At 52.1% G+C, this 25020-nt stretch overlaps 1 protein-coding gene across 2 annotated transcripts in view; it reads left to right on the top strand.

Annotated features, from left to right (window-relative positions):
- Positions 1-25020, top strand: part of DPYSL2 (dihydropyrimidinase like 2) — a gene marked incomplete at its 5' end in the record, with an annotated part of 46185 nt that overhangs the window by 18475 nt on the left and 2690 nt on the right. For both annotated transcript variants that reach the window (XM_084274024.1, XM_084274025.1), the window contains 9 exons: positions 11219-11383; positions 12144-12205; positions 13234-13314; positions 14192-14260; positions 18079-18199; positions 21100-21256; positions 21358-21499; positions 21677-21847; positions 24415-24594. In XM_084274024.1, the coding sequence (XP_084130150.1) occupies positions 11219-11383; positions 12144-12205; positions 13234-13314; positions 14192-14260; positions 18079-18199; positions 21100-21256; positions 21358-21499; positions 21677-21847; positions 24415-24594 (1148 nt within the window). The remainder of the gene's footprint in view (positions 1-11218; positions 11384-12143; positions 12206-13233; positions 13315-14191; positions 14261-18078; positions 18200-21099; positions 21257-21357; positions 21500-21676; positions 21848-24414; positions 24595-25020) is intronic.

Raw genomic sequence — 25020 nt, 5'->3', positions numbered from 1 at the left:
GCCACTGCTGTAATCATAGTGAGAAATTACAGTGAGGGAAATTACAGCTCTTTCTGCCTCAGTGACTTGGGAGCCAGCTGCCTTTTGAACTGGAGGAGTAGTTACAGTAATGACACGGGGAGCGTACGCTGGGGATGTGAGCCCTTGTGTCTTGGGAGGCTCAGAACATGCAGGGGAGCCCCGTGTGGGCTGTGGTTGGCTTCCCAGTGCTTTGCCCTGCTGCCCAGGTGAGAGCTCGGGAGCGGGGTGGCAGGAGGTGCTGTGATGGAGCCTGCAGAGAGCTCACTCCTCGCTCCTCCTCGGGATCCCCACTGTGCTGGGGGAAATGCCTCCGGTCTGGCAGGCTTCCTCACTGCCTGGCTTTTGAACTGGGCATGGCTTGAGAGCATGGAGCCCCCAGAGTGGATCAGAGCCTAAACCACAGCGTGAGCTTAGAGCAGGGTTTAAGAAAGGGATGGGCAGTGTTGTGGGGCTGGGGGAGTGTGGTGTGGGCTGGCATCTCGACCCACCCGTGAAGATGAGATCATCGTCTTCCCAGCTGGGTGCTGCTGGTTTATGTTGTTGGGATCAGCCCTGTCCTGGGGAGGGTGAGAGGTGAAATGGTGAGCAGGGGCTGCAGGCAGGGGATGCAGGCAGATGCAAAGGAGCAGGCACAGTGGCAGTTGTGTGGAAACTTGTGGAGGTGCAAACCCAAGCGGTGTGGGTGTGAGGGCAGTGATGGTAGAGCTGCTGAGCCTCACCACACACACAGCTCAGTGCCATTCCCCAGCACCAAGCCTGAGCTCTGACTCTTTTTATACCCAGCAGCAGAGATAAAAGAGGAACTGTGAGCTGGGGGCTGGCACTTTGAAAGCTGTGTTGGGCTCCAGGGCTTGTGTCACTTTATGGCAGCGGTTCTTCTGCAGCACAGAAATGTTCAGTTCACTAGAAATGTAATGAAAATGCCCACCTGCTTGTGCAAAAGATAATTGGTGATGGGAATGGGTAGAGGCTTCCTGGGACTCGGTCACCAAGACTCTGCACAGGAGCACACAGCCCCTCTGGTCCTCTGCCCCTTCGGTGCTCTTTACACCCCCTGCTCACTGCCCTCTGCACTGATTCCCCGAATCTCCTTCGCTCCACTGACTCCCAGCCCCCTGCTGCTGCCTTGGCCGCTCCCATTCAGAGCTGGCTTCACATCCTTAGTGAGAAAGTCAGTCCTGGGGAGAGATGGGCACTCCCCTGTTGTGAACTGCTCCTCTCAAGCTCTTAAACCCCTCTAAGTCCATTAGGCATCTCTGCGAGCAGTGGTGTGTGTGGCTGCTCTGCCTATCACCTCCTGGCCTGGGCCAGCTCTGCTTCCAGCTGTCCCTGTGAGGTCCCTTTCTGCTGGGTGGCATCGCCTCATCCATCCCCTTTCCAGAGGGATCCCCTTGGCAGGGAGCACAAGGGATGCACCAAGCCCTCTGTGTCTCTTGGCACAGGAAGGAGCCGCTGTTGGGGCCTCGGTGTAGGTTGTGTGTGCTGTGTATGTGTTTGGGGTTGTGGCTTTGTTGTCCCTTTGAGCTGCAACAACTGTTTGTCGTGGAGAGAACAGGCTCCTGTGAGCAGCAGAGGAGGACCTGGGGAATGAGGGCTTGAGAAGCTGTGTTGCTTGCCTGGGGTCATGCTGGGTCCCGAGTTGTGGTCATGTCTGTTACCCTGGCTGGCAGAGACTGGGGCTGGAGTCCCAGCTTTCCCATCTGCTACCTGCCCCAGTATGGCTCTGCCTCTGGCCCACACCCCTCTCCCAGCCCTCTCCTCTTCGGCACCACTGATGTATGTGTTCAAAGAGGTGATGAGGCATTTCAATTCTGCTCTGGACCAGCGTGGAGCAGGGCTGGATGAGGCTGTCCCACACGTGCTGCAGCCCAGAGACTCCGATTCCACTCTGACAGATGGGTGTTGAAATGGCAGCGCCGCTGGCAGCGCAGCCGTCCTCCTGCAGATGTGACTGACCTAGATTCTTCCACGCACCCAAAAAGAGGGATTTGGCACGCGCTGGGGAGGAGTAACCACTGTCTGTTTATGCAGTAACACTTAATGCCTCTTGCTTCACGTGATGGTTGGGATCGGTAGCGCTGCGTTCCCCGTGCTCGTGATCAGTTGTTTGGGGGGTGCTTTGCAGTGCTTTTCCTGCTTTCACAGGTCCTGCGCTCCCATCCCCAGTCCTGTGCTGTATGGATGTCACGCTGGAGGAGCAAAGAGCTAAGGTGTTGTCTCTTAGGTAGCCCCTTCCGTTGGTGGAAGATGCATGTGGTGCTCTGAAGGGTGCAGGTATCAGGGCTGGGTCCCCCAGGTGAAGTCTGCTCTAGATCAAAAGCAATCTTAAAAATCTAAACCACAATGGCCCGTTAGCATCGTGCCATTGGCTGCCTGCGGTAGGTTTCCAGGGCAGGTGTGTTAAATCTTGCTGGATAACCCGTCCTAATCACCTTCAAGTTGAGACAAGGTCTTAAAAGCAGCAGGAGGAAATGGTGCCTCCAGCGCTCTTCCGGGCTTTCCTTTTGTTGCCTCCCACCAGTGCTCAGCCTCTTGCCTCCCTGCACTCTGCTGTGAGCTTGACTCAGCAGGAACCATCCTTGTCAGACGGGACCTTTTCACTCCCAACGTTGGGAATCAGCTCTGCCTTTCAGGGAAGGAGGCAAGAGGTGCCCAGCAGAAGTGATGGCTGAACCAAAATGCAGTGCTTCTCCCTGGGGCTGGATGTGGGTGAGTGCTGTCTGTGGGCTGGGATTTTTCCATCTTCCCTTCAGCCACTCTGCCTGCGGTTCACAGACCCCCATCTGCTTCTTAGAAACCGGGTGTTAATCTTCCTGGTGAGAGGGAGAAATGCTTAAGGAATACAGATCAGCTCCTCCTGTCCAGTGTACTTAAATTGTGCTTATAAACTGCCAGTTGTTACTGACTTGGGGCTGTGCCTGAGCCTTTGCACAGCCCTGACTCTCGTGGAAGCCATGTGCATGTGAGAGGGATGCAGTGATGGGCATGTAAAAGTTACAGCTCCTGGGAAGACTCTTTTTCTTCCCTTGATACTCAGCAGTTAGTGCCAGGAGGACTCTCTGGCCATGGGTATGCCAGTTCATTCCTCCATGCTAGTGGCTTTGTTGCTGAGGGGTTGTGAATAAGCCAGATTAGCCAAGTTCACATACACCCTCGTATTTGAAATACAGAGTGATTGTTTTGATGGAGAGCTGCCTTGAGAGCTCTGCGTGCGAGATGCTGGATGCTGCCCAGCACAGAGATGGTCCCTGTCCCTCCCAGCAGACACCCAGTCCCTGCAGCTCGAGTTGTGCTGCTCTGGTTGGTGTTGGCATAGGAATAGGAGGAGAAACATGAGGCAGAGGAGCCCTGTGTGTGTAAAGGGCTTTGGGCTTCCTCCATCCTGAAAACCTGCTCTGAGCAGTGGGAGGATCCCTTAGGCTGTAACAAGTGAACTCTAACGGGGAAACCTCTCACTGACTTTGCAGAGCCTGTCAGGAAGGGCTGTGCTTTTGGAAGTTCCCCTTCCTGACCGCTGCTCGGGCATGTTTGCACCAGATTGCTTTGTTCCTGAAAGCAGTTACACATGTGCAGTGTGTGTATTTCTGGGATCTGGGGGACTCTGTGGTGTTTGACATAGAATGAAACTCCCTGGGGCAGTTGCAGCCTGAGCTGGGGCAGTCGCTCCCTGAGTAGGATCCTGTCTTACCACATGGCACAGCTTTTGTGCAGAGGGGAGTGGGGAGAGCTCCCAAAGCACAGCACCAGGCAGTGTGACCCAGTAGTGCTGTGGGAATCCCCTTCCAGCAACACGTCAGTTACTGATACTCCCCAACAGGCGTGTCTTGTGTCAGATTGCATTCATGGGACTTGTATCCACATCCAAAGCGTTGGGCTGCCCAGGGGGTACAGAGGGCTTTTCGGGCTGATCTGTGGACACTCTGTATCCACTGTGAATTGGAAAGGTTTTGTAAAGCCCTTGCAGTCCCATAGTAGCTGGAGAGAAGTGTCCATAGGTGAAGTGCGGTAGAACCTGCTCATAGTGCCTCGTGGAGCCCTTAGGCCTTTTGCTCAGGCAGGAGCATCCCCCAGCTTGGGTCCAGGGGCGGTTCAGGCTGTCGCTCCCTTGGGCTTTCGTGCCTGAGACAGGAAATCAGGTGGAGGTTTAGAGTTTGAGTTGCCTGTGACAGCTCTGTGTGTGGGAAAACTACAGGGCAGCATCCTGTACACAGGGGTTTTCCTCACCGGGTCCTGGGCTGGAAGAGCCCCAGGCTCAGTGTGCACCTTTGGGATGGCCGGATCAGGTGATGCCCAGGAGCCATGTGCTCCTTTTCTGCCTCAAACATGGTGCTTTGTGCCCCCTAACCAGGGGGGTTTTGGGCCTGGGAGGAGACCAGACTGTGTCAGAGGCTGGGTTTCAGACTCAGAGGAAGGAAATTCGGCTGTTGGGGTCTCTGTCACAGTATTTCTCTTTAAATTAAGGATCATCTAGTTCAGGTCTCCTACAGAGTACTGTTCCAGTAACCTGATAGCTGGTTTTACAGCCAATGTTGGCCTTGCAAAGTTGGTAGAAGATGAGCAGATGGTTAGGGCTTATCAGATAACCCATGTGTGTGGTATGAACAGGCTGCTTGATCTCTGTCCTACAACAGGTTTGTTAGAAAACAGGTTCTCCTGCACCTCCACATCAGATCCCACCAGTTTTCTTTGTGGACACATGGATTGAGTCTTCACTTCCTTGTCTGTAGTTCTGCTTGACAGTCATCAAAGGCAGTAGTTTGACTGAGAATAGAATGGTGACGCTTGGCCTCTTACCAGAAGTGGAAGTGGTATGACAGTGATTGATGAAGACCTTCCTCAAAGCATGATGTCATTTCGCTAGAGCCACGAGAAGAGGAAGTGTCTGGTCCTTGACCAGCGATGGCAGATGTTTACATGGTGAATACACAGAGAGAAAGGACAGGGTCACCAAGCAGGGTTTTTTCCCTTCCATTTCTCCCAAGCTGTTGGGGGAAAAAAAAAAGGTGATTATATAGAATGAGAACTCATGGTCTCAATGAGACTTATTGGGCTCAAGTTGTGTTGGGGAGGTTTAGATTGGAGATCAGGACAAATGCCTTCCCTGAAAGAGCGGTCAGGCGTTGGACCAGGCTGCCCAGAGGGGTGGTGGAGTCACTATTCCTGGAGGGGCTCAAACTGTGTAGCCGTGGCACTCCAGGACATGGGTTAGTTGACACAGTGGTGTTGGGCTGGACTTGATGATCTTAGAGATCTTTTCCAACCTTAAAGATTGGATGATTCTAACTCTTGCATTTAGTTTGCTTCGTTGGGGAAAAGGCTCACCCTTCTGGCCCTCTCAGAACTATCACAGATTTCTGTTGTATGAATTCCCCTCCTGTGGCTGTGTTCCTTTTCATCTCCAGCATCCCCTGAGACACCCACAGGCAACAAAACGAAGCTGAGAGACCAAAACCTGGTCCTGGTGACAATGATGCAAATCCAGGATTGTTCCAGCTTCCCAGCTAGTGGAAAATGCCTGTCAGGCAGGAGATATCTCCACTGACCTGAGAGGGACAGAGCTGGCTTTCAGCACTTGATCTTTCATCCTCTCATTCCTGATCAAACTCTTGCCCCTTGGCTGTGTTGTTGGAGCTGTGTTTTCTCTTGAGCTGAGATCCATGGCTACAGGCAGAGTTTTTCTCAGTCCCACTCCCTCAAGGTTGACAGGCCAATTTATAAGGGAGTCTTTGAAGTCTTGTGGACTCTTTTGATTTTTGTGAACTTCAAGTGTGCAGTATGCCTAAAAGAAAGGATAAATTTGGAAGCACTTAGATATCTCCTTTGAACTTGGCTCCCCGCCGCCTGCGTCGTGGTGACCTCCCGAGATAGAAGCAGAGCCTGGGTGTACAGTAAACCTGTGCTGTAAAGGAACTCAGCCTTTTATGCTGTGATCTGAAGATGTGGTCACTCCAGCTGTGGAAGAGGGCTGTTCATTACTGCTTGGACACACAGACCCCTGTTCTTTACACTTGTGTCCAGCTGGCATTAAATTATTCATCGTATTTTGGACCCAATCAGCTAAAAAGACAAGTGAAATATCTGCATGACATCAGTGAGGGGATAGCAGAACATTGCAGTCTGAGGATGTAATCAGCGTGGCGTGGACACGTCTGGTTCCTCTGAGCCTGGGCCAGCTCCTGGTCCTCTGCGTGGAGGCCAATCGGGCAGATGGACAGATGGACAGAGAACAGCAGCGGGGCTGTTGGGTTGTCCCTTCCTCCTGGTCCTTGGCAGGCATGTGCAGTGAGCAGTCCTTGTGTGCTGTATCCTGGGCTGCTCAGAGCGTTGTTACTCTCCAGAACAGTCTCTGCATTTTGGTATCTTCTGGGGGGAGGAAACCCCTAAACCAGCAACAAGAAGGGAATGTGGGAATGAATCCCTGGAATCATGTAAAGCTGAGATCTGAGTGCTGCATCCAGGGTGCTGAGAAAATTCCTGGTTTGACTGTTCCTTACCTCCAGTTCCCTTAGAAGCGATCCCACAGCTACCTGTTCCTGTCCTGGATCAAAAGCATCACCTGGGGTGTGGATTAGAGGAAGGACTGGGCATGAAATCAGAGCGTAGGAGACACGAGGCTCTTGCAGGTTACTTGATTTGGGATTTTTGAGCTCAGAAGAAATGCTGACATCTCTTTCCAACCTGAATTGATGCAGAGCTGTTGAGCTGGCAGTGGTTTTTCAAGGCTTGAGGCAGAATCTTGCTGCTGGGAGGTTTGACTTGGGGAACAGCTTCATTGCTGGATGAGGCAGCCTTTGGCAGCTCAATTTCTTGACAATTAGAAGGGTCTTAATGGTATATAACCAGTGGTCGAAGGGACTGTGGGATTTTACTAGCCTGCATGAAATAAGGTCTGTGATTATGGGATAATCTTCTGTGAAGCTGCTGGGGTCAGTCAAGGGCTTGACTTCAGCTCATGTACATTGATTTTTATTCCTCTCTGCTCCCAGTTCACACCAGTACCAGAAGAATACTACTGCAGCCGTAGACAAGCAACAGCTCCACACCCCTCTAAGTAGGGAGCTGTGCAATTAGCAGGGCTGAATTTAATTACAGCCTCTCAATAAAAGGGCTTGTGACAGAATGTACAACTCAATAAATTCACCAGATTTCATCACATGCAGTTGCTGGGAAGATTAAGGAGTATTAAAAAGGCAGATGTGTTTGTAGTGATGGAGCTGCTATGTACAGTTTTGGGGAGGGGAAATCTGCCTGCAGTTAGGCTTAAACACTGAGGATTTTCACCTTATAAACTCCTCTTAAACAATAGGCATGTTTAATGCGAGCAGGAGCAGCACATCAAGCGGGAAGCTGCAGTTTGCAGTAGCAACTGGAGCCCTGCACACGTGGTTTTACTGCAGACCCAGTTTTCCTAACATCTGACCCCAATTCACGTTTATATTCTCTGTATCAGACAGTTTTTCTCCTTCCTGGGAGCTCCGTTCCTCAGCTGAAGAGCAAGAAGAATTTCACTCATGCTTTAGGTGACACGTAATTAAACCAGCTGAAAAAAACCCCTTTATGGGGAAGGCTGGAGCTAAGGGCTGTTAATAGAAACTCCAGGAAGGTTTGTTAGCGAGCCAAGGCCTGCTCAGATGAGGCAGGATGCTAAAAGAGGGGGGGAAAAAAAGCCCAGGCTACAATAGCAGGAAGCTATAAACCCCATTAATCCCCGCCCCTGTCCATCCAAAATGTAAAGCTTTGTTTTCCAGGCAGGGCTGATAGCTGGATTCAGCTTCCCCAGTGACATCATAATTCTCTTGAGCTCACTGAGGGGTCAGAAATATAAAGGAGATAAAAACATAAATATTTTAGGGAGCGCTGGAGAGTGTCAGAGGTTATATGGGCTTTTTGTGGCCTCAGTCTCCAAGCATCTCGCAGGCTGTTGCTTTAATTCCCCTTTCCTGTGTGTGATCCCTCATGCCTGTGCAGAATCACTACCTCCCCTCTCAAGCTGGGTGTGGGCAGGAGCTGCAGGGATCCCCCTGCTTCAGAGGGGCTCTGCAGGACCAGGCTGTGCAGGGAAGCTGAGATACGATGCAGTGTTTCATAAAGCCCTGGGACTGGCACCGTTTTCGGGGTGCCATGCAGTTTGGGGAGGGGTAAGGTTTTAAAGGGAGGGGGGAGATAGAGCAGCTGGACAGGAACAAGGGGTTGTTCAAAGCTGACCTTCAATGCACACACTGTCAATGGTGCAGTGAGTAGCTGCTCACTCTTTACCAACCGATGCTGATGCTTCTCCTCTCCTACTCAGACTTTAGTTCACGCTTATGTGCAAACAGTGCTCAACTCCTTGAGGTTTTTGTCCTCCCCTTCCCCCTGAGTGCCTGATGCAGGGGGGGGTGGTCTCTCCCCCACAGCATTCAGGCACTCTGGCTGCTGGGAGGCGCGGTGCCAGCTCTGGCTCATTAGAGCCGCACAGATAAGCTCACGGCGCTTGTGTTGTTGTCTCAGCTCAGCTTATTGTCTGCTGTAATCTTGAGCCGATTAATCTGCCCAAGGAGGAGTGAAGGATCCTGAGCGAGATGGGCTGGAAAACAGCCCCGGATAACGGGTGGGAGCTGAAGTAAGAGCAGATGCACCTTGTGAGCGATGCGACGCGGTGCGTGGTGACGGGGGAGCGCATCGGAGGGGTGGTGAAGAGTCTCGGTGACTGGGGCTGGAACAGGGCATGGCCTGTGGGGCTTGAACCCTGCTCCATCCAAAGGGAGGTGAACTGCAATCTCCTCAGCATTTTACCAAGGGAAACATTGATGATTCTTAAAACATAAAAGCCTTTTAAATTCTTTTTTTGCAAAGCCACTCCTGTGCCGATGCGAAAGAGCTCTCTGCTTCCAGGCCATGGGCTGTTGTGCTTTGGGTGCTGCATCTCAGGTGGTTAAAGGATAAATCTACAGAATGTTTTCTCTCTGGAGCTGAGAGGTTGCTGTAACCCTGGTCCTGGCTCAGGCACGAGAGTGTAGATTAAATACAGAGAAATATTAGGATGAGGCCTGATGTTCACTGTGATTCGGGGACCCCTCCAAGGACCCCAAGCTGTCAAGTAGCTCCTTTGAACGTCTCAGTACTGCTGAAGTGATACTTCAATGATCTTTTCCTTTCTTCTTTTCTTTAATTCGGTTTGTTTCTGGTTTTGGAGCAAACTTTGAGCCTAAATTGAGCTGGCAGCTTCCTCTGCAGGCCTCAGGAGCTGACATCATTTGCGCAGCGGTAATCAACAACAGGAAGAAAACATCTGGGCTTGGAAGCACCGAGAGATCAAGGCTGTCACGGCCTAAGAATAAAGGGGTGACAACAGTCTGTCTTGCAACAGTTTGTCTTGAGTGTGTCCTGCAGACGTGGGGCTGCTCCAGCGGCCGCGGGAGTCGAACATTCCTGGTTTCCGAGATGAAGGCAGGGAAGATGGGGCAGTCAGCTGTGGGGTTCCCTAGAGAGAAGGGGTTCAGTGGGGTCGGGACAGCATGCTGTTTTTCACATGGGAAGCCTCCAGGGTAATCTCCAGGCCTGGGCATGTTGTGTGCTCTGGTGGGTCAGCAGACCGTGTGTCCATGGTCCTGGGGCAGGTCATACCCAGGGGTCATCTCAGGAACCTCGGGCTGTGGGAATGCGGCGGATGGAGCTTTCATCAGCTGCTTTGTACTGTCTGAAGCACAGGGACCTTAAAGAAGAAGCTTTTTGTTTTACTCTGAGCTCTTGAGCTGTGCCTGAGGGCTGGAAGGAGAACTTCTGAGCCATGTGTGGGCGATTCCTACCCGTAGGAGTAGGCAGGAGTTGTGGCAGGGCTCTGTCCTTTTAACTGCTGGCAAAGAATCAATCGTGACTCTTCTCCTTGCAAAGATCTAGGCTCATTCTTACTTACTTGGGCTCCCAAAACCCCAACCCTCGCATGTAGGGGTGTGGGCCATGATCTTGCAGCACAGTTGTCCCCTTCCACTGCAACAAGGGGTGGTAAAATTGAGGAGACGTTTGCCTTAATGTCTGAATTACCTCTGGACAGCATGAAAGGGTCACATCCACCTTCCACATCTCCTGTGTGCAGCATCTGCTGCTTCTGGTGCCTCTGGCAACAGTGCTTCTTCCTGCTCTAGGGCACTGCATGTGGGGTACAGCATCTGCCCTCTGGCTCTTGGACCCCCAGCTGGGGATGTCCCTGTGACCAGCCCGTGCTGTTCTCTATCACGTTGCTCCTTCCCTGAGTCTCTCTGGGTGAGTTCAATCCTGGGCTGCTGAAGGCTGCTGGCTTACCTTGTGTGTTCAGGCTGCCTTCTTGCTGAATTCTTCCCTGTGCATAAAATGAAGCAGCAAGCTGCTATGGAAACAAACTGTGTTCTGTTGTGATGGGGATGATGGGTGGTTTGGCCATCGGTGAGCTCGGGGGAGCTGCTACGAGATGTGTCGGCAGCACAGCTTCCATATGAGATATTCCTAATCCCTGGAGCTGCCTTTCATGCACACACGTACTGGTACCTCCATCCATCCCTCTTTATTGTAACCAGCTGTGGTTTGACTCTGTCAGGGACCTGATAGAGCTCCCTTACCCCTCTCCCACTCCCTCCACAAACTCCCATTACTCATCTTTGGGCAGCACATGACACAAGATGGTGATAACGCTCTGATCCAGGACACTGGGTCATTCTGCTGGGCTGTGAAGACTCCCCTGTGTTAACCCTTTGATGCCTCCAGGCAGAACTTCCTAATTGCCCATAAACTGTGTAAGATCTTGGGGTTGATAGAGTTCTTGGTGCACCCTGCTTCATAAAGTGGAGATGGATTCATTACTGTGATGTGTTAATTAAATGGGGTATTTTAACTAATGGGTGGGCTGAGGAAGACAGCTCTTGTGCTAAGGCTCTGGCCATTGGTGACAACCAGAGTTTTCTCTGGCTCCCATTGGTAACGCAGAGAAAAGGTCATTTTTCTCCCTGTTGTTCGTACTACTTAAGCTAAAGATTAAATTTGGCAGAGCAACAAGGGGCTACGTACCGGCCAAGAAAGAACTCAGCCTGGAAGGTTCCTGACCGCTGGGGAGGGGAAGATCATGGAACAGAAATGGGATGGGTGTTTAGAAAGCAGGACTGTTTACATAGCACACGTTCTACCTTGGACACCCAGGAGACCTCCCGTGCCAGCCATTAACCAGGGCTTTGGTTGTCTTTCCCAGTTGATCATGTGGTCCCTGAGCCTGGGACCAGTTTGCTGACTGCGTTCGACCAGTGGCGAGAATGGGCAGACAGCAAATCCTGCTGCGACTACTCCCTGCACGTGGACATCACCGAGTGGCATAAAGGCGTGCAGGAGGAGATGGAGGCTCTGGTGAAAGACCACGGTGAGTTCAGTCGCTGAAGGCCAGGGAAGCCTTCCCTTCCCAGCTTTCCTCCCTAGGACTGGTCCCCTGCTTTTTGGGACTGGCTCTTGGGAAATGTTTTCCTCTGAGGGTTCAGTGAAGCTGTTGTGGGCCCTGACCTTACCTCGGCACGTCCTGGTGGGTCGCAGCAGCGAGGGGCTCGGGGGTGGCACATGCTGGTGCTGCTCTGGGGTGCTAGGTGGTCCAGCACTGGTTTAGCAGAGGTGAAGCTCTGGGAGGAGCACCTTTGCTTTTCATTAGTGCAGGCAGCTGATAGCTTCGGCTCTTAAACTGTTATAAATGAGGGAATAATTTGGCCCAGAAGGAACAGTCCAGCACTGGTTGCTATAAGTGGAGAAGAGCTGAATAAAATGACCTCATAGTTTTTTCCCCTCTTTAATTTCCTTGACCTTTCATCCTTAAGCTAGAGTAATTTTCCATCCTGTTTGTAGTTTTAAAAAAACCCAGCCTTGTACATCCTAATGAGTGCTTTCCCACACGTGCTGGGTAAGAGCTGCTCCTGGTTCAGAGGGCAGGAGAGGGAAAGCTGACTTGGGAGTCTCAGTCAGTGTGAACACAGCAGAGCAGGGCACACTTACACCCCGTCCCCATCACTGCTGTGGCAGGGAGTGGGGCACCACACAGCCAGGGCCAGGCTCTGCTTTGTGTGCCATGCAAGGGTGTTTTACCTGTGCCTGCAGCCTGTGTGTCAGAGATGATGCCTCTGCTCTCTTTCCACCAGGTGTGAACTCCTTCTTGGTGTACATGGCTTTCAAAGATCGCTTTCAGCTAACTGACTCTCAGGTAAGGCAGGCTCAGTGTGCACGTGCCTCTGTCGCTGCAGGCTGTGCACACCAGGGTTTAAATTCAGTGTGCTGGGGTCTGATGCTCTGGTTTCAGTTTCCTACAGGTAGCAATGCCCAAGGTTTGCAGCAGTGCCCAGAGCTCCTGGGTAAAGAGATATTTATAACTAACAAACCCAGGAAGGCTTGGCTGGGGAAAGGAACAGCACAGTGCCTGTTGTGAGAGTGCAGAGGTTTGATTCCAGCTCCTTTCCCCTGGAAGCAGTGGCAGATCGATAAGCTGCTGCTTTGTGCCTGGGCACAGGGCAGGACAGTGAGGGCTCTGGCAGAATTAACTCTGTGTTAATCAGCTGGAACTGATCCTGGTCCAGGAGTGGCTTTGGCATAAGAATCAGAGGGTCCTTCAGAAAGGAATTGCCCTCCTCTTTGCTGCTGTGGTGGATGCGTGTGGGTCCTTTTAATTGTCAGGCTGGACAGTTTGTGTTTCTGAGCGTGGTGGGAGGAGAGGAATGCCTGGGAGTCACTTGGAACAGCGTGGGAGGCAGTGGTGCAGGACAGTTATCTCTGATGGCTCCAACAAGCATGCTAATGAGTGACAGTGCTGTGGGCTGCTCAAGCCTGAGCCCTCTCAGAGAGGAACTCCAGCTGCCCGGGCAGAGCTCTGGTGGGTGCAGGTTCTCCCTGCAAATCAAGTGTAATGTGCTTGCCAAGCACCAGTGAGCAACAGCATGAAACTGAGAGTCCAGGTGCAGGCACGTGCAGTTGCTGCTGCTTCCCTGTGGATGTCCCAAAGCAGATGGATGGTGCTTTGCTGTATCAGTAGCATCCCCCTGTACAGAGTGGGGAACTTGGTTATGGGCAGGAAAATGGGTCACATCTCTCCAGCAACCCTGACGTTGCTGAACGCTTCTCTTTCTCCTCTCTTCTGCAAAATTCGGCCTGCTGAAGGAGTCTGGGGCCATGCCTCGTGGTCGGTGGGTGCCTGGGTGTGTGCTTGGGGTACTGTAACACGTGGCTTCCATCTTCCAGATCTACGAGGTCCTGAGTGTGATCCGGGATATCGGCGCGACAGCTCAAGTGCACGCTGAGAATGGTGACATCATCGCTGAGGTATGCTGTGTTTGTTCTGTGGGCTCTTCACTGCAAAATGCTGGGAGGGATTTAAACTGGAATTCCTCATCCATTGCAAACAGAAGATTGCCAAGCTTATGAGCTGGGCATGGCTCTGTCAAGGATGGGAGCAGAGCTGCACATCGCTTGTTAACCCCTCCACCCATAAAGCAGGTTTTTGGGGTGGCTTTGGGGGATATCAGCCATCTCTGCCTTTCCCCCCACAAGTGACAGAGTGTGTCTGGGTGTGACTGTCACTGCTGGCAGTGAAATGTTCTGCGGGGACTCGGATGGGGGGAGTGGGAAGGGAAATAGCTTCATGGAGTGCCTGGGATGCTGCTGCTTGGGATCTGTTCATCCTTCAAACAGCAGCAAAGAAGAAATGTTAATGATGCATTTGGATGTAATGTGATCTCCAGCTCCTCCTGTCCTCAGGCACGCCAGGCCTGGTGCTGCGGGGATGCTTTGGGGGGTTCTGCCCTGCCTGACCCAGAAGAGCCCCCCCAGCCCCGTGCCTGCAGCTGCAGGGTGGCTCCCATGAGATACCATCCTGCCACATCTCAGAGGGGATTTTATAGACACAAATGAGTAGCAAAAGTTGAGGGGCCGTGAACCCAGTGTGAGGCAAATCAAAATAAAAGGTTTCCTTGACCTCCTGCAAACAAACCAGCAAGGGGTTGGTGAGCTCTGGATGTTCTCAACAAGGGAAGTGGGATGGGACTTGGGTTGTACAGCCCTCTTGTAAAGCACCGTGCAGTTATCAGCTGGTACAGGTGCCCTGGATCTCACCAGTACCTCTCTCATACAGCTCTGTCTGCAAGAAAACCCCTCTGTTGCTTTAAATCTCTTTGTGACTCTTCTTTTCCTTCTGCCTTAGGAGCAGCAGAGGATCCTGGAGCTGGGGATCACAGGCCCTGAAGGGCACGTGTTGAGCAGACCTGAAGAGGTGAGGACTGTACTGCCTTTGCCTTTTCTCCCCCAGTTTGTGAGATTTCTGCTGGTGGTGTCTGTGGAGCTGGACCCTGAAGTTCTTGTAGTTGCCCATTGCATTCAGTTGACCCTGTGTGAGTAAAGATTCTGAATCTGGGTTTATGTAGGCAGGATTCTGCCACTGACTTCTCTAGATCCCATCTTCTCTTGTAGCTCTTCCTTTACCAAGGCTTCCTCTGAATCAGCAGAAGTTCTTAATAGTTGCCCAGATCCTGAAGTTGTTTCCTAGGCACGTGTCGCTTCCTTTACAACAGTCTGATTGTTGGGCAGCTCTTGGACCAGTGGTGGAGTATTGGATCAAGGGACTGAGTGGTTTGTTGAAGGCACAGAGAGAGGAGCTGATTCCCTTGATACTTCCCCACTGATCTCTCCAGGGTTGAGCACCCCAATCCCTCTCACTCCCTCTAGGTCTTTGAAATAAACCTCATGAGTAAGGACAGACCTTAAAACTTTGCTTGCCAGGCTGGCTCCTGGTGTGTTCTTGGTTTCCAGTCTCTTGGTGTCTCTAAGGTAGACATCTCACCGTGGCACTTGGGGTCTGCAGGGTCCATCTGTTACAGACAAGCAGTCCTTTTTGCTCCTCCTTTGCTGACTGCCAGATGTGGCAGCTGGAGGCTGAGGGTGTGAGATCATCCACACGTGCCCCTCATGCTCACTCTCTATTTCCTCCCCCTGGTTCAGACAAGCAGCATCCAGAAACATTTCAGGAGGAATATAAATCATTAATGTTGCTTCATGCAGAAGGGGGGGAAGGAAAACAGCCTTGACTTGGGCAGTCTGTGAATCCTCACAGAATTTGTGTTGGCTCCAGGAGCTGGGATTTTTTTTGCTTCCTGAAAGTTGGGAGCAAACACTTGCTTTCCATCCACCCACCCATCCCTGCTTTTTTTTCTTTCTTTAAACATATTTTTTGGGCTTACATCAGGAGAGTGAGAACAGATGCTGACGTGACTCTTGGGGCTCATCTGTGGAGCACCCCAAAACTTCTGTTGACTTCAAAGGAAGGCTGCTCCTTACCTGAAAGGATCTGGGTGAGCAGCCAAGTCTTCTCTGGGTGCTTCAAAGCTCATCCTTAGTGGAATGGGAGGTTTAAAGTGTGGTGTCCATGGTTCCCTGGCATGGAGGGCTCGTTAGCTCTGTGTGGCAGTGTGTTCTTTCCGGGTGTAGGCTGCCTGAGGACACGTGGCTGCCTCAGATGCTGGTCCCTGAAGTCTCTTCCCAGTGTGGGCAGCCTGTGTGCAGCCGGAGCTGGCTGTGCTCTGCCCGGAGCACGAGTCCAACATTCCCCTCCTTGGAAGTCACAGGGACCAGAGCAGGAAACGATGTCATCCACGTCCCTCCCCTCCCTTTCTCCAGCACAGGAGTAACTCTGTGTTCTTAAAAACATACAGCTCCCTTTCTGCTGGGGGATGGCAAAGGCCAGGTTCTGCGGGTGGCAGCAGGTCCCTGGTTCTTGCTGACCTCAGGAGGAGCAGATGCCTCCTGGCATCTCTCTGGGGGGCTCTTAACACTGGAACTGGCTTGTCATACTGCCCCTGACCAACTGTAAAGCCTGTCCCAAGGACTTGGGATAACACTCATCTTACTGAAGAGCTGCTTAATTCAGAGTCCTGTCTGCAGCGAGCTGGCAGGAGCTGTCAAACGAGTCTGAGAGACTTATTAAATCAAACTCTCAGTTCAGTGGGACGTACCTCAGAGTGCAGCATTCAGGGCCTGGCCGCGTGTGTGTGTGTGTCTTACACAGCACATACACATCTCCTGAGTTCCAGGGTGAGCAGAAGGCATGAATTAAGGCTCAGGTTTCATGGCTGACTCATGGGTGTAGCTTGCTCACCTGAGTAACCTGGGTTCAGCCCAGGTGACAATATTCAGCATGTTATTCCAGCCAGCAAAGGGAACCTTAATGAAGATGCCGCCGTCCCATCACCCATCACTTTCTGGAGAGCTCTGCCCCTCACAGCTCAGATCATTCTGTGATGACTGTTTGGAGTGATCATGGCTTTTTGTTTTGATTTTAGCCACAAAAACGCTGAAAGCACAAGCAGTCCAAATGCTCCAGGAAATGTCTGCCTCTCTTTTTTTTTTTTCCAGAACTGCTGTGCTAGGGCTTCTAGTGCATACTGGTAATTGCAAACATTCCCCTTTGGACTAGTCGCTGGGTTATTGTTATGTGCCTGTCACCATAGCATCTGGGCACAGGGTGTGAGTTCAGCAGCCTGGTTCTTCTCTGTGCACAGAATAATTCTCCTCCAGTCGAGAGAGCTTGAGCTGTTGCTCCCTGCTTTGCCAGCAGGGAAACTAAGGCACAGGGTGGGAATGTGCATCCCAAGTGCTGCGGGAAGGGAGCTGTGCATGGCCCTGTTTTGGAGGGGCTCATCCCTTCGCCTTCAGAAGCCCTGGCCTGTCTGAGTTTTCTCCTTGTCTCTCAGGAGGGACATGTGGGCTGTTCTTGGCTCTTCCTTTCAGCCTCTGTCTTCCCTACAAGCGCTGCCGTATGCCAGTCGAATGCCCCAGGACAAACACCCTTCCTGGGACAAACACCCTTCCTGGCAGCCTGTTCTGTCTGCACGGGGCAGATGGGCTGGCAGAGTCCCCTTCTGCACATCCCCTGCCTGGGGAGGGTTAGTCATAGCCCTGGTACCCTGGCAGGGCGACAGACAAGAGTTTAACCCTCTAGGCACCAGAGACCAGCCTGCTGGCTCTGGGGAGCTGGTTTCCCTTGAAAAGCTCCCAGCTGTGGTGTGTTGTTTGTCTCCAGCAGTCGGGCTGCAAACAGAGCAGTGTCACATGTGGTGGCTTTGTCACAGTCAGCAGAGCTGCTCTGGGCGCTTGGGCATCACATTGGCCAGTACCCTGTTTCCTAAGGTGATGGGTCCTTGATTTCAGGTGGTACTGCATTGGGCCAGGCACAGTGTTCTGGCTCTGGGACTGGAGATGCTTTGCAGTGCTTGGCTCACGATACTGTAGAGCTGGTTTTCAGGAGTGCCGATCCCAGGGAGTCCCCAGGAGGTGCTGGATGCCTCCTGCATTTGGGAATCAGCTGGCTGATTGCTCAGGGATTCATTTCCTCAGTCAAAAGCAGCTGTGGTGGTTACTGCAGGCTCGGCTCACCGCAGCAGTAGGCACGATGAGCATCACCCGGAATCGTGTCTGATTAGGAGGTGTGACCTGTAAGTGTCTGCAGAGTGTTCTGTTAGCTCTGAGACTGTGGGTGTGCAGTGACCCCCGGCCTCGCCAGGGTTATCTCTCCACACAAGCCAGGAAAAGTATTTGATTTATGGGGTGGTTCACACTCTGTCTGATCCCCAGCCAGACAGCGTGGCCAAGGCTGCAATTTAGGAGGCTTGTTTGCAAACGTGGCTTACCAGAGTTTGTGGCTGGAGCATCTCTCTTCCGCGTGGGCTGGAACATGAATAGTTTTGTTGAGTCAGCATTTAAGTTGCTTATTTTTGTCTGGGTTAAAGAAGGGGCTCAGTCGATCTGACCTCAAGCACCTGGAGCGTTGTTTTAGGGCTTGGTCTGCTGGCAGAGATACTTTGAAGCAGCCTGGGAGGAAAGGTAGTGATGGGAGGGGACAGCAGCTTGATGTCACTTTGATTGTCTGGATTACAAGGTGCTTTCTTCCTGCTCAGAGTTGGAGAGGTGGAAAGTCCCTTATCTCTGCCCCACACGCCCTGTGTTCCTGTGGAAGCAGGGGCTGTGACCCTCTGTGGGTGAATTGGATGCACTGGCGTGTGGGGATGCCACTGACCTGCTGCTGGCTTTGTTCCTCAGGTGGAGGCAGAGGCTGTGAACCGGGCAATAACCATCGCCAACCAGACCAACTGCCCCCTCTACATCACCAAGGTGATGAGCAAAAGCGCTGCTGACGTCATCGCTCAAGCCAGGAAAAAGGGTAAGTTATTGGAGGCAGCAGCCCGTTAGCTCATGCAGCTCAGCTCCAGGCCAGCTTCATCCCTGCAGGAGAGGTTTCTTTGTCCAGTGTTACTGCCCAAGCTCTTCTGTAAAAGGTCCCCAGCAGCTGCTTCTGTCTCATCCCCCACAAACACATTTTGAGGCCATATCAGTGCCTGGGGCAGCTTCTTGTGTTCAGCCTTGAGCCTCTGTTTTCACACTCATCCTTCCACACCAAGCCACGTGCCTTCGTGTTACTGCAGAGCAATTCTGTGCTGTCTCTATCTAGTGAATCTCCCTGGAGATCCCAAGCTGTGTCCTCCTTCCAGCTGCTGTGGTCTTCCCTTGGTGCTTTCTGCTGAGCTGCTTCCTGGGTCAGACATGGTTCCAAGAGTCCTGATGGAGATCTCTGACTCACGAGTCCTGCTGGATTTAGTTGGGGTAGCTGAAGAGGTTACTGCTTCCAGCCAGCCACTGTGCTGCTCACTTGTGGAACAGATGTTCCTGGGGCTGTAGCTCACAGCCTGGCATTGATCTGTAGTCTGGGTTGGGTGGGTGTGGGAGCTGCGCTGCTCAGAGTGATGCAGTAGCTGCTCCCAAGTTCGGGTGCTGCTGCCTTGCCCCCCTAGAACAAGCAGGGGTTTTGAAGCACAGTGAGTGCCTGTCTCCCTGCTCTGTTCTGTGACTAAATCCTTCATGTCTATTTAAAGTGCCCTGGGTGGGTGAGTAAGCAGGGGGATGATTTTCCCCCATCTTTCCTCAGAAGGGTTGGATTTAATTTTATCCAGCCTAAATGAGCCTGAATGGATATACAAATGACATCACTTTCCATCTGGGTGTTTGGTGTGAGAAGAGCTAATTTCCTACTGCAGCAAACAGATTTGTGTTTGTGTGTTGGCTCAGAAGTATTTTGGTCCCATGATTCCTATGAAATGAGTTCAGAGCTGGTGAGGAGGATGCATTTCCAAGGCCTCTCTTCCTGCTCGTGGTGTGGAAGCAGCTCAGGCTCTTTGGGACCAGCCTTCCTCTCCCAGCTCTGTTAGCAGTGATCGTGCTGTCGACATGGCATGTTGCATTACCCCAGAGACAACTGGATGTTGTCCTGCAGCTCAATCCCATAAGCCAGGGGAGCATCCTTCCCTCTTTCTAAGCACAGCACTGAGAACATCAGCACCACAGAGATGGAGTGTCAATACAAGCACCTTCTTGTGATGCTCCCTGTCCCCGGAGAGCACTGGCTGGCCAGTGGAGAGGGATGTTGGGATGAGAGCCCATACACCTGTATTGTGGGAGCCATGAGTCACAGCCTGATGCTGGTGGATGTTACCTGGCCTGTGGAACAGATGAATGATCCTCAGGACTTGCTTCCTTAGTTCAGCTCCTGAGCGAACTAGTTTTCATTTGGGTTGAGTTTTCTCCTTATAAGGAGAATTTGGGGTACAGATGGCACACCGTTTTGTGTTCCTCCACTTTGGGCCACACACATACTAGCTTTGCCCTCCCAAGCAACAGAGGAAGCGTAGCTGAAGACTATCCAAGGGAAAACAAAACAGAATTTATTTGCTAAATGGAAAAGAACGAATGTTATTTAAAGCCAGATGTTCCCAGTGGCATTTGTGTGGAGGAGACTCCCTGCAGACTCTGTCGCTGGCAGATCTGGGAGCTCTGAGCATCGCTCCCTGCAGAACAATCCTCCCAATGTATCGGCCCACAACAGGCCTCCCATTATCAGCCAGCGTGTGCTTTGCCTTGTTCTGATTCCATAACCCTGTCTGTGGCAAGGGATGTCAGGCGGCCTCTTCCTCTGCTGGCGGATCCCCCAGGCAAAGGCTGTTCCTGCACCTCGTGTTTCAGGGTGGCCCCGTGAGCAGCCAGTGTATGGATCGTCCTGCCTCGGCCAGCGCGCTCTCCCCAGCTGGCCTGGGAGCCCAGAGACACCTCAGATGATACGTGAACAGTCGTAGTGTTGTGCTCCCTGTGGGGAGCTGTGTACAGCCGGCTGACTGGCTCGCTGTGCCTGTGCCAGTCATGTCTGGTCGAGGTATTTCAGGTTAGTGTTTCACCTCCTCCTGCCTTCTGCAGGCAGACTGATGCACGTGGAGTGTCCGGGCTCGGAAGCCAGATGGACAGGCGCTTCACAGGTTCCAGGGAGGGTGTGTTTGGTGAGCAGATCTAGGGAGCTACCAGCTTGCGCCGCCTTTGAAGTCGCAGCATCTTGCATCTGCTTGGTGTGCAGATGTTGCTGCTGCGTTCCAGCTCGCAGAGTATCGTAGCTTTACGGATCTGCTGTGCCTTCATGTGGTTCCAAAAATGTTAATGAGGAGGAAGGATACACTGGTGGTTAGTGCACTGGACAGGGAGTCAGAAGATCCCATTTAATTTCCTTGTTCTGCTGTGGGTTTGCCCTGGGCCCTTGGGGGAGTGACTCAGTTTCCCTGAGGTGCATTTGTGAACCAGAAACACCGACGTTTCCCCTGTGATGGGCTTCCTCAGTCTGCAGGAAACTTTGCTGCTGGAGTTTTCCCTTGCCCAGTCTGTGCAGTCTGCTCCCAGAAATCCAGCCTGGCTCTATCTCTTAGTACAAACCCATTTATAAAAGTATCCCAGGTGCTGGTTTTTTTCATGCTTTATCTTCCAGGGCCCTTCTAGGTGAGATTGGATCTCCTCATGCTCTTACAGTTCCCCTCCCCCTTTCCTTAAGGTTCTTTGCCCAGGATGCAGCACAGCGCGTCTTCGCAGTGACCCTTTCAAGCACAGGTGATCAGTGCCAGCCTCAGCAGCTGTGTTAGGGCTCTGAGCACATTTTGCTGCTTCTGAAGGATGCTCCATGCCTGGAAACCAGGCTGGAGACACGTGTTACTTGGTGCTCACAGTGGACTTATCTTTGTTCCTGTCCTGCAGGCACTGTGGTGTATGGAGAGCCCATCACAGCCAGCTTGGGTACCGACGGATCTCATTACTGGAGCAAGAACTGGGCAAAGGCAGCAGCTTTTGTTACTTCCCCACCGCTGAGTCCTGACCCAACCACTCCTGATTTTCTCAACTCCCTCCTGTCCTGGTGAGTGGAGCATGTTGTGTTCATACAACACGTGCTTGTGGACCTTGAGGAGTAACCTGTGATGATTAAATACCTTGAATACCTGTCGTTGTCTTTTCCAGTGGAGACCTTCAAGTTACTGGCAGTGCCCACTGCACCTTCAACACCGCTCAGAAAGCTGTTGGGAAGGACAACTTCACCCTGATCCCTGAAGGAACTAATGGGACCGAAGAGAGGATGTCCATCATCTGGGATAAGGCTGTGGTATGTCATGTGTGTCGTGGGCTTCTGCTGCAGCTAGACGAGGGGAGCTGCAGGAGCTGCAGTGCTGTGGAGTTATCTCCCTCCCAGATGCTTGTTCTGGTCCTTGGGAATCTGCTGTTTGCCTTTTGTAGCGCTGCCCCCCTGGCTAATGCAGGGACCCCTCCTGTCTTTCCCCAGGTGACTGGCAAGATGGATGAGAACCAGTTTGTTGCTGTGACCAGCACAAATGCAGCGAAGATCTTTAACCTGTACCCGCGGAAGGGCCGTATCGCCGTGGGCTCGGATGCTGATCTGGTCATCTGGGATCCTGACAGCGTCAAGACAATCTCTGCCAAGACTCATAACATAGTAAGGCTGTTCTCTGCGGTGTGAGCTCTGCAGCTCCTTTCCTCCCCTCTTTCTTCAGTGCCAGACGGTGCTGCCAGGGACTAGAGCTCTTGACATCTTGGGGCTGCTTTTCCTCCGTGCCCCAAGCCCTCTCTGGTCTTACACCCAGTACAGCTCAGTTGTGAGAGCAGAAGGGAAGGGCGACTGAGTCCAAATCTGAAATCACATGAGTACCCAGAGGTTGCCCTTGGAGCAGTGAGGTTGTCTGCTCTTTCTGAGCGCTGGATGCTTGGATCTGAGCACACAGAAAGCTCTTTAAATCTTCTAAAATACCAAAAGGCCTCTGATCACAGCGTGTGACGACCTTCTGGCAGGCTGGCAGTGGGAATGTAGACTGCTCCTCTTCTGGTTGGGGTCAGCAGAGCTTCTCGGCTCCCGGACACCTTAGCTGGAGATCTGGTCCAGATCGGTGGGTCTGAGGGGATTTACACCACGTTCCAGTTTGGCACGTGTGTGTGGAGTCACACTTAGATGTGAGATGACCAGTGACCATCCCAACGCCACTTGGCACGGGGCAGCACCCGAGCTAAGCAGCTCTTCACCCCATTTCTTTGTGGGGGCACTCTCAGAGGTCCTGTTTGCCTCCAGCCTGCAGCCATGTCCCAAATCTTTTACCTGGTGCTGGGAAACTGCAGACAGGTCCCAGTGCCCGGGGCTGGTTGTGGGCTCCCTGTGACTCTGTCTCAGAGAAAGCAGCCACTGTTTGTGTTTGTTGATGACTTGTTTCACTGCTGGCGATGAACCTATGGAATGTTTCCCTGGAAAAAACTCCCTTGTCCTTTCTTCGTGAATGCTTTCATTCACTCTGGAGCTGAAGGAGCAAGATTTTCTTCCACTCTTGGATCCCTGGGCACGTTCACAAAGAAACTTTTTTTAAAAAGCTTGGTTCACTTCCCTGTGACTTAACCATGTGTCAGAATTGGTCCCAGATGGCCTGGATCTCCCTGGGCTTAGGCTTCTACCAGAGGCATCCAGGCTCAGAGGTCTGGTCACTTCAAAGGTGCTTCCAGACTCATCACACCTCCAGTCTGGAGAGGAATGACTGAGAGGAGGGAGCCTGGGGGCTTACTGCTGTTAGGTGCTAAATTTAGTGGTCTGACACTGGTTTTGTGCTTATGAATGGCTGGGAGTAGTGTGCTGGATGGAGCTCCAGGAAATATTGCCATTTAGTGGCTGTGGTCTCTAGGAAACGAATTGGACACTTAAAATATCCTGATCTTTTGTGCAGTGCTCCAGTACAACCAGGACTGACTCTGGGATGTTGCCATGGATCGGGGCTAGGTCGAAGCAGACCCAGATGCACCTTGGAGTGCGTTACAGGCGAGGGGCTGCGGGTCTCACATGTATGAGAGCTCTGAGCGCTCCCTGAGCAGCTTTAACTTGTGCCAGGCAGTAGAGAGGGGAGGGCTCTTGTTTTGGGTGGTTTCTTTAGAGCTCCCAAGGTGTCCAGCTCCATCCTCATTCCCTCTTACAGCATCACCGGCTGTACCTGGCATTACACCTGCTGGGGCTGTGTGTCTCCAGCTGCCTTAAGTTAGAGGAGAAATTGATGTGAGTGATGCCTTTAGAAGCCAGGCATCCTAATTTGGGCAAGTATAGGACAAAAGCCCCTTTGAAAGTCAGGCAGAGGGGTTGCTGCTGTGGGAGGAGACGTAGTGATTATGTGGCATCAGATGATTGTTACATTTACAGGCGTTTTCCAGGAATTCACACTGCTCTTGCCACTGTCTGTGAGGAAACATGAGGAGCGAGCGAGGGAGAGTGTGTTGTTCTTGGAACCAGCCGAATTCATACGCCTCTCACCAGGCCTCCTCCTCTGCCACCGCAGAGACTGGACCCAGTTTGCTGTTGGTTTAACCGCCATTCTGGCTAATTCAAGCCTACCCATGCATACAGCACACCTCAAGGGCAAACTCCCTTACTGACTCCATAAAAAAGCCCTGGATGTGGCTCAGAGATGGTCACTAGAGCAGCAGTCCCCAGATAACGTGGCTGTACTGCATCTCGTTCCAGGGTGCCTCACAAGTGGGACGTTTCCCAATGACTCCTTTAAAACCTGCCTCTTTTTCCAGGTGTAATGTTTCCAATCCTGTTAATTGAGGATGAGCAATCCCATTAGAGTCAAACAAGATTGTCCTGGTCCCTTACCCATCGACCAAAACTCTGGTTTGAAATAGTGTTTCACAATGATTATTTTTAGTGTGAAGCTTTGGCTCCTGAGTCCCCTGGAATTAAGAGGAGAGGGTGCCTGTGAGCAGGCTGGCGGTGAGGTGTTCTCCTTTGAAAGGGTTTCCCCTCTCACAGTGGAAGTTCTGCATGACTGAGTCCTCCCTAAATTTATATTGACAGTACAGACCAGCCCTTGTGTTAAACTGCAGCACCTACAGCTCAGGTAACTGCTGTCTGGTTTGCTTCCATCTGTCCTTAAGATCGTGGCAATTAGCATGCCTGGTGACTGCTAATTAAAGCGCAGCAGGCTTTGCTGGGATGGATGTGCTTGCCTCATGTTGTCTTTTCGTTTGTTCTAGTCTCTGGAGTACAACATCTTTGAAGGCATGGAGTGCCGTGGGTCTCCCTTGGTGGTTATCAGCCAGGGGAAGATCGTGCTGGAGGATGGGAATCTCCACGTCACCGAGGGCTCTGGTCGGTATATCCCCAGGAAACCCTTCCCTGACTTCGTTTACAAGCGCATCAAAGCCAGGAGCAGGGTGAGTGTAAACGGTTGAATGCACATTGATTCTCTCCCTGGAACTCCTGAGTTAAAGTGGGTGGAAAACAGATGCTGTCCCCTGGCTCGCAGACACACACTTCTGCAACAGAAAATGTTCCCTGGACCGGAGCCACATTTATCTCATCCCTCTTTCATTTTTGCTATTCGCTCGAGTCATTCCAGGGGTATGTCTTGGCTCCAGCTTGGATCTTCTGCAGATTTGATTGTTGTGCTCTTCAGTTCCCCTCTGTCTGGGGACACCTGGACAGAGCACATGTCAGGGTCAGATCTGGCAGGCTTCTCCTGTTACAGAAGTATCAAGAGAAGTTACCGATAGTGTTCAGGCATCAAACCTTTCAGCAGCAACACACAGTCCTCATGTATCATTACAGATATGTTGTGCTGCTTTCCCTGCTGTCAGGTA

This window comes from Gallinula chloropus, assembly GCF_964237585.1.
Source record: "Gallinula chloropus genome assembly, chromosome: 21".
NCBI lineage: Eukaryota > Metazoa > Chordata > Aves > Gruiformes > Rallidae > Gallinula > Gallinula chloropus.
This window is presented reverse-complemented; position numbering and strand designations above follow the sequence as displayed.